The sequence below is a fragment of the Acinonyx jubatus genome, chromosome E1 (genome assembly GCF_027475565.1).
Source record: "Acinonyx jubatus isolate Ajub_Pintada_27869175 chromosome E1, VMU_Ajub_asm_v1.0, whole genome shotgun sequence".
Lineage (NCBI taxonomy): Eukaryota > Metazoa > Chordata > Mammalia > Carnivora > Felidae > Acinonyx > Acinonyx jubatus.
In genome coordinates, this window is record NC_069397.1 from 17453808 (window position 1) to 17462858 (window position 9051).

At 49.7% G+C, this 9051-nt stretch overlaps 1 protein-coding gene across 1 annotated transcript; it reads right to left on the reverse strand.

Annotated features, from left to right (window-relative positions):
* Positions 1–1271: 1271 nt before the first annotated feature.
* ERAL1 (Era like 12S mitochondrial rRNA chaperone 1) lies at positions 1272–5675 on the reverse strand. Its single transcript, XM_015081438.3, has 10 exons — positions 5364–5675; positions 3935–4062; positions 3752–3829; positions 3321–3367; positions 3106–3167; positions 2825–2937; positions 2485–2733; positions 2191–2340; positions 1987–2067; positions 1272–1872 (listed from the first exon to the last, which is right to left on the reverse strand). Exons 1-10 carry the CDS (start codon positions 5644–5646, stop codon positions 1750–1752), a joined length of 1314 nt encoding a protein of 437 aa, XP_014936924.2. The 5' UTR covers positions 5647–5675; the 3' UTR covers positions 1272–1749.
* Positions 5676–9051: the final 3376 nt, after the last annotated feature.

Consider the following 9051-nt stretch of genomic DNA (forward strand, 5'->3'; position numbering starts at 1 on the left):
CCCACACCCAGGAAAGCTTGCCATGGCAGAGGTGGGCAAGAGGTCTGACTGCCTAAGTCTAGTCTCCTTGGGCTCAACATAAATATAGGCAGGGGCCCGGGAACTGAAATTTAAGCCAGAGCTTTTCCCAAGAATTCAGAGATCCAGCTGTCAGGACCCTCCCTGCTTTACAGAGGTTCAACAAACATTTCCACTACCACCACTGCTGCTGCCACTGCCATGGTCAACAACAGCCTCCACCAGGGATGGGGGGGAGGGGGAGGTCTGTTCTCCCTCTGCCCAGGCCCAGCAGATAGATGACCAACTTCATTGGGGATAGGAGCGAAGCGCAGACCATAACCTTAGCAAGGATACTAGAAAGGGCCTAATATGGAGAGGGGATAGAGACCCTTGTTCCAAGGGGTCCAGCCGGGAAAGGGTTAAGAGGAGGGGCTCTCTAGAACCCGGGAAAGTGCCCCACCCAGGGGAGGGGCCAGTGGATTAAAAAGCAAGCAGTTTGAGTGGAGAGGCAAGGACAGGGCCTCCCTGCCTCTAAAGGCCTCCACAGTCTGCAGTTCCAGCCCCAGGTAAGTGCCCTCTCCTGGGCCTGTCTGCTTGTTGATGTGACCACAGGGAAGCTTCTGCCTCATTACATCATCTCTGGTTTATTTAATTCTGGTGCTGGGTCCCCGAGGAGATCTCAACAGACCTGAGCTTTACAGGGTTCTCCAGGCCAGTCCCCTTGCCTATGCAACTTGGGCCGCCCTTGACCACAGTATCAAGGGGTTGCTGGCTCAGGAGCTATGGACCAGGGAGGGGGAGATCTGGGTGTCTAACACTGGCCTATCCTGCTCTGCCCTCGGCCCCTGGCTCTCCCTGCCACAGCCCCCTGTGCCTGCTGCAGGATCCTGGCTGGGATATCATCATATACTGTAAGTTTGCGATGAGACACTACAGTATAGATGATGTACTAGTCCGGGTACCCCCAGCTCTGGAGCCAGACGAGGAGGGCAGGGGACGCTGCAAACCCACGGGGCTCGCCGCTCAGCCTATCACAGCCTGCTGACCGCCAAGACACTTGGGAATGGCGAGGAAACCGTTACCATTACTGAGTTTAGTAATGGTAACGGTTCTCTTGCTGCACCCAGAAAACGTGCCAAGAAGAGAGCTCAGGACCCTGGAGCGGAACACTGGAAGGGAGGGAGACTCCAGCTCAGACAACGGGGTGGGGGTGAAGGAACGGGTTAAGTTTTCTCTTTCTTATTCTAAAGAAATAAAGATGAGAACCAGTATGCTTGTCTTTCAACTTTATTGGAATTCGAGACTAGGGGGAGGGATGGGGCAAGAGGCACTATCTCACTTAAGACCCATAAGTCCTTACACATGGTTTCAAGGTAGAGGAACTGAGGGGATAAGGAAAAGAAAAAAAAAAAAAAAAAAAAACCTCTCTGCTAACAAGTGGCACCTGAGAGAAACTCTGGGTTCATTGCCAGCTGGAAGCAGTGTGGTATTGTTCCCACCAAAGAACCAACTTCTAGACCTAAGCAGCGGAGGCCCGAGGCAGAGGAACTACCTGAGAACTGAGCTAAGGTCGGTTCCTTCCTTCAACGGGAAAAATGGCCAGGCAGGGGCTGTGCAGACTCAAGCAAGGTCAAGTTAGTCAGGAAGTGTCCATGCCCCTTACCAATCCCTGCAGGGTCTGAGCAGGAACCATTCTGGTCAGTGACTCCTGCCAGCAGCTTTGATGCCTTGGGAGAGGCAGCAGAGTGGTCACTTGAGAAGCTTCACAGAGAGGCGGAGCCGAACATCGCAGAGAAAGATGTCCATGAGGTCGCGGCCCACCTCCTGTGCAATCTGGGAGATCAAGTGCCCCTTTGGACCAATGAGGATCTTCTGAGGGTGGAGCAAAAGAGAGGGCCATGAGGCTGCTCTCGGGGCTCTAAGTGCTAGAGGAGAACCCCTGCTTAATAGACCCCTAGTCCCTTCTCCAAGCTTAATCCAGCTTACCACATGAGATTCTTTGGGCACCAGAAGCTTCTGTTCGATCACCAGCTCCCCGCTTGGCCCTTCCTCCCACACCACTGTCCTCTGCACAGGGAGATACCATGATTAGTCAGACAGGCCTATACCCCTACCTCTCTGGGCCCCAGATAGCCTATTCTGGGTATGTGGCTGGTGAAGAGCCCCTAGACCCCTTCATTGTGCCTGCACCTGCTGCACATTGTAGGGTATCTCCTGGGGCAGGTGCTCTAGTAGCTTCTCTCGGATGGTGTTGGCACAGATCTCCTCAGGTGTCTGGCTGGTGAGGACTCCGCTGTGGAACTCCCAGGGTCCTGGCCGGGCCTGTGCCAGGAGGTATTGCTGTGGGTACAGAGAGGGTACGTGGGGCAGCTCAGTCCCAACCAAGACTTTCCTACCTACTCACTCTTACTTCCGGGAGGAACTGTGAGGCTTGTCTTCATATGGTGGAAATCAAAGGACAGGCTATGGCCAAGGCCAACTGACCTTTAGTATTTTCACATCTTCCTGGCTTAGGGCAGACAACATGAAGATCTCCTGGAAGTGGGGCCAGCCAATCTTCTGAGGGCCTCCCACAGACTGTGTGTTTGGGCCCTTAGCTGCGGGGCCCGGGCAATGAGTGCCGGCCTGTGAGCGAACAGCCTCCCTCATCTTGAGCTTCTTGCCATTGACCACACCTTCAGTGAGGGCTGCTGTGAGCTCCAAGAGAATGGACTTCTGCTTCAGGCAATCTACCTGGGCATGGGGGATGGGCAGAGAGTGGGGAGGTAGTGAGATGGGCACCTGGGAGGAAAGTAGACCCCTCCTTCAGGTAGGTGGTGCTCACCTTGTTCATGACAAGGATGCTAGGGACTTGGGAGAACTGGGTCAGGCACTGGAGCACTTGGGGGCTGAGCTGGTTCCGAGTCCACTTGTCTGAGACGTCCACAAGAACCACAACTGGAAGTTGGCAGGGTGGGGAGGAGGACAAAGATATGACCACTCTTTCTTCACCCCCCAAAAAGACCCATGATATGGGCTCTGGCCAACCCCCACCCCCAAACTACCAGGAATGAGAGAGGCCATGACCATGTAAATCGGGCTTCAGATTCCCATCATGAGTCTAACCCATATCAGCAGATTCCATGCTCTTCCACGGATCTTCCAACAAAGAAAGCTCCAGATGGTGCCTGAGGGACAAACATAGGTCAGGAAGGGTTTTATGACTGATGTACTCCTGATGAGGAAGAGGGTTTAAGGGGGTTTTCCAGTCCCTATGACAGAATCTCCCCGCCCTCTCCTCAACACCTTTCCCTCTACATACCCATTTCCACAGCTATTACCTTTTCTGTTTAACAGGGCTGATGAGACCAGGTGTGTCAAGTAGAATCTAAAATCAGGAAAGAGAGATGCCCAGCCCCCCAGATGGAACACTTATGACTGGTGAGCGAGAGAAAGGCCATCCTTGATGTCAGGAGCCTGCCCCCACTCTTGGCCAGGCTGACTTTAGATTTTCACCCTCCAGCTTTGTTTTGGTTCTAGATGGGATCCAAGAGAAAGATGATGACTGTGAATATGTGGAAGATTAGAAAGGAGTGAAGAGGGAATGAGATCTTTCTGACTAGATGCCAGAGGTGGAAGGTAGAGAGAGAACTGCATGAGGCCTAATGGAGAAATGAACCTAAACATCATTTTCTTCATGTCTAACTGTAAGGGGGACCCTCTTAGGTTTACCCTCTGTCCTATTTGCTGGACTCCCTTTGCAGGTACCCACCACCTGAGCTTCCTTCTCTGTGATGATCCCCAGAGCTTGGCAACGAGTGGTGTGCACCTTCTTGGAGACAGGGAACACCTGCCAGAAACAAAGAAGTCCCAAGTGAAATCCCAGATCCCTCTAGAACAATCCATAAACAGAAAAGAAGTGAGAGATGAAAAGGGGGTTAAAGATTGAGCATACTTTTCGGCCCAGCAGCTGGTTGGAGAGTGTTGACTTCCCTGCATTCGGAGCACCCAGGAGGACCACTCGTAGGACCCGGGGGTTCTCGGGCATATCAGGACGATGGACCAAGAGGAGATCCTGTTCATCTGTGGGGGGGGGGGGGGGGGTAGGAGGGGAGTGAGAGGTAATGCAATATGGATCCTGTCAGGTACTCAGTCCTACCCACCCACAGAGGAAGTAAGGAATATAAGATTAGTGTACCATGTTGAAGCTGAGACCTGGCTTTGAGATTTAGTTTGCCCGTTAATTTGTTTATGTAATTTTATTAAGTTCTCTAACTTCTCTAAGCCCCTTAGTTTTCTCACATGTAAAATGGAGATAATATTAAACAACACCTACTTATAACCTTCTTTTGATGGGGCACCTGGGTGGCTCAGTCAGTTAAGAGCCCGACTCTTGGTTTCAGCTCATGATCTCACAGTTCGTGAGTTCAAGCCCTGTCAGGCTCTACACTGACAGTGCAAAGCCTGCTTGGCATTCTTTCTCTCTCCTTTCTCTGTCCCTCCCCTGCTTGCTCTCTCAAAATAAATAAACATTAAAAAAAAAAACAACAACTTTGGGGCACCTGGGTGGCTGTCAGTTAAACATCTGACTCTTGATTTTGGTTCAGGACATGATCTCACCGTCCGTGAGTTCAAGTCCAGCATCGGGCTCTGCACGGACGGCATGGAGCCTGCTTAGGTTTCTGTCTCCCTCTTTCTCAAAATAAATAAGTAAACTTAAAAAAAAAATAACCTTCTTTTGGCAATTGTGTAAAAACAATCAGCACAATGCCTGGCACTTAATATTCAATTACTGTGTGGAACTGTACTGTAGTTGTGCCTGGTAAATCTATGTACATGTATGAAAGTACATCTAGATCAGATAAAGCGAGAAATCCCTCCAGCTCTGACAGTCTCACCTTATTAAGGGTGTTATGAAGGCTCTGCAAGCTTTCTCAGTATTTCTAAGTAGGAGTCCCTTATGCATTACAATTACCAGTTTTTGTATCCAGACTCCCCACCAGACTGTAGTCTATGCTACCTGAAGATCAGAGAGTGCTGTTTCCTGGGTGTAACTCAGTCTCTTGACAAGTAAGTAGATGGGCACTAATCGGATCGAGTTTGCTTCCCAAATCCGGGCAGAGAGCCACAATTGTGCTTTGCCCATGGCCCTTCAATCTCCTGCTTTTTGTAAGCGTCTCTGATTGTGATCCTCTGGCTCCAAAAGTTTTAGAACCTGGTATTTCTCTCCTGTGAGATCCTTCACGGCTCGCCTCTCTTTGGGGACCTCGAGATCGTTTTCCATAATATAAGACCAAAGATGATATCCCCAGAGAGTTTCCCTGACTCGGAACTTTAAATGCTAAAACTGTGACAGTCCGGGACAAGCTATCTGGGCCCTTTACCTCTGTGTATGGACACGGCGGGAGGATGAGAAGTCAACGAACTGTCTGGCTGAGCGAGTCCGAGGAAGCGGTCCAAGGCTGAGCTCTGGCCATATCGGCGAGAGGCGGAGGCCAGACGGGGACCAGAGAAGGCGGCGCCCGCGAAACAAGACACGCACCTCCGCTGACAGTCCAAGAGCGAGGAGAGGCCGGTCACCCACCCCCTCGCGGCGTCTGGGCCCAACTGCCGGACCCCTAACACCGCCCGAAAAAACATAGCAGCGCGCCGCCCGGGAGCAGCCATTACAGCCGCAAGGCACTCCGGGAACTGGCCAGAAACGCACCTAAGAGTGAATAGAGCAGTGGAAAAGCGAGCACGAGAGAGCTAGATTGGCCCAGAGAGCGGAGACGCACGGGATGCCGGAGGTGGGATGAAGGAGAAACTGCTTTGGAGACTGACCGAGGCTAAGGAAAATCTGTATTTAGAGTTTGTGTAAACATGATGATTGTTTTGGACTCCTATACACAGGCTGCTTTCTTCTTCTCCTGCCAAAGTTTTGTAAAAGGTTCTTCTAGCCCTGCCTCCTGGGCGACTACATCTCCCATGAGGCCTAGAGGCAGAAATCGTTCTCTTAGCGCAAAACTTATCGCGGCTGGAGAAACTGACGCATCTAAGGAGGAAAGGTGGAAGCCGGAGCGGGTGCTGTTCCGCTGTCCCCCTAAGGGCCTTTTTGGTTTTCTCTAGCCTCAGGCTTGCAGGATCCTCTCCCAGTGCCACCCCTGGCTTGGTCTAGCGGTCGACAGCGGCCTCCACTGCCACCCAAGGAGTAGTCAGTCCGTAGGTCTGTGTTTCCGAGGAGCGGCAGACGCGATTTCCCTTCTGTAAACCTCCATAACCATCTCATCTCAGAGACCATTCCTTTCTGGAGAAAAAAGAGGGTCTGTAAAGGGAGAAGCTGCTTAGTCACCTACAATTCCCCAGATTGATTCAGTGGCCTGCAAAACTTGGTATATCTTAGCTGTTTGTGGCCTTAAGCCTTATTCATCCTTTGAAGCCTCTGGATTAAACTCTTGAAATTGAAGAGAGAGAGAGAGAGAGAGAGAGAGAGAGAGAGAGAGAGAGAGAGAGAGAGATGTTGGCGGGGATTGGGGGAATGGGGATTTACTCAGCATATGCTATGTACAGGCCATGTCCAGGTGCTGGGGATACATGAATGAAGAAAATGGACAAAAGCTTCTTATCACAGGACTTGTGTCCTGGGGACTGTGGTGGGAGGGTGGTGAGGGAGAGAGAGAGAGACATTTGTTAGTGACCTGACAGGAACTGTTTAGTATCGTGGTCTGGGTGAAAACCTAAATAGAGTGTATTGAAGAGAGAATGAGAGGTGGGGGCCCCTGGCTGGCTTAGTAAGTAGAGTGTGTGGCTCTTGGTATCAGGCTTGTGAGTTTGAACCCCAGGTTGGGTTGGGCCAGAGTTTTATTTATTTTTTTAATGTTTATTTATTTACTGTTTTTGAGAGAGAGTGTGTGTGAGCAAGAGTGAGGGAAGGGTAAAGAGGGGTGGGGAGCGAGAATCCTAAGCAGGCTCCATGTTGTCCGTGCAGAGCCTGATGCGGTGCTCGAACTCACAAATTGTGAGATCATGACCTAAGCTGAAATCAAGCTTCCTGATGGTTAATGGATGCTTAACTGACTGAGCCACCCAGGCACCCCAGGCTGTAGAGCTTTAAAAAAAAAGATATAAGATCTTTCTGAGGGAGCAGAGCAAAAGGGAATGGTAATAGAAAGGGGGGAGAGAGAAGTGGAGTTAAAGGCGTTTTTTTTTAAACAATTTTTTTTTTTTTAACATTTGTTCATTTTTGAGAGACAGAGCATGAGCAGGGAGGGAGCAGAGAGAGAGGGAGACACAGAACCCGAAGCAGGCTCCAGGCTCTGAGCTGTCAGCACAGAGCCCAACTGCCTGCCTACCTGCCTGCCTGCCCCTGCAGGGCTCGAATCCACAAACCGTGAGATCATGACCTGAGGGGAAGTCAGATGCTTAACGGACTGAGCCACCCAGGCACCCCTAAGGCTTTTCTTTTTTAAGATCAGAGATTTTTTGTTTGCTCATGGCATTGACAAGGTAGAGAGGAGAAAATTGATGATATAAGACAGAAAGGAGAGGATTGTTGGGAGGATGGTGGAAACCAGATGACTGGGCTGCTCTTTTGGGAATGGCAGTGGAGTGTCCAGAGAAGCCCTGAGTGACACAGGATTGACAGAGACTGGGCAGCCAAAAGCACTGATGGTTTGCAAATGGCGCCAGGCTCCAGCTTTCAGGCTGCCTGCTCTGTTAGTGGAAGAAATAACCTTTCTGGAACACGATATTCTGGATGTTCTTTGGGCACCCATATGCCCAAAGAACAAAATATCACTAAATATAGGACAGCTGGCAATCAGAAAAATATGAATATTCTTTCATCAACAATAAGGTGAAATGCCATTTCAACTGTAATTAGGGTGAAGGGCAACTTCAGGTTAAGCAGTGGTTGAAGAGTTTAATTAAATAAATGCAAAATCACCCAAAGAACACATACTAAGTACTACAGCACTGGCAACAGATAACACCTTGAAAGAATCCCTGGGCTATCATGAAAATATAGAGGAAATATGTCAGTCAAAGTGCCTTATTAATTCTCTTCTTTCCCAGAGATTTTCCCTCAAAGGATATTGCGGGGGAATTTTGTATTTTGTGAGATTAGGAGAGAGGTTAATCAGATGAAACAGACTGCCTAAGTTCATATGTCAGCTTGCCACTTATCAGCTGTATGAATTTGGACAAGTTATTTCAACTCTCCAAGCATCAGTTTCATCATCTGTACAATGAAGAAAATAATAACAAACACATCTTCCTAATATCATGTGTTCATTTGAATCTAGGATTTGGAACAATGTAGGATTTAGAAAAGTGTAGGCTCTTGGGGCGCCTGGGTAGCGCAGTCGGTTAAGCGTCCGACTTCAGCCAGGTCACGATCTCGCGGTCCGTGAGTTCGAGCCCCGCGTCAGGCTCTGGGCTGATGGCTCAGAGCCTGGAGCCTGTTTCCGATTCTGTGTCTCCCTCTCTCTCTGCCCCTCCCCCGTTCATGCTCTGTCTCTCTCTGTCCCAAAAATAAATAAACGTTGAAAAAAAAATTAAAAAAAAAAGTGTAGGCTCTCAATAAATATCCTTATCTTAAGGCTAATTGTTTTACCCCTTCTGGCACCTTGTTACATGAATTATTCTTTTTTTTTTTTAATTTTTTTTCCAACGTTTATTTATTTTTGGGACAGAGAGAGACAGAGCATGAACGGGGGAGGGGCAGAGAGAGAGGGAGACACAGAATCGGAAACAGGCTCCAGGCTCTGAGCCATCAGCCCAGAGCCTGACGCGGGGCTCGAACTCACGGACCGCGAGATCGTGACCTGGCTGAAGTCGGACGCTTAACCGACTGCGCCACCCAGGCGCCCCGAATTATTCTCTTTTCTATATAGACAGTTCCTCTCTGTACTGTATTCCTCTCATCAGCATTTAAAATTTTTTTAATGTTTATTTTTATTTTTGAGACAGAGAGAGACAGAGCATGAGCAGGGAAGGGGCAGAGAGAGAGGTAGACACAGAATCTGAAGCAGGCTCCAGGCTCTGAGCTGTCAGCAGAGAGCCAGACGCAGGGCTTGAACTTATCAACTGCAA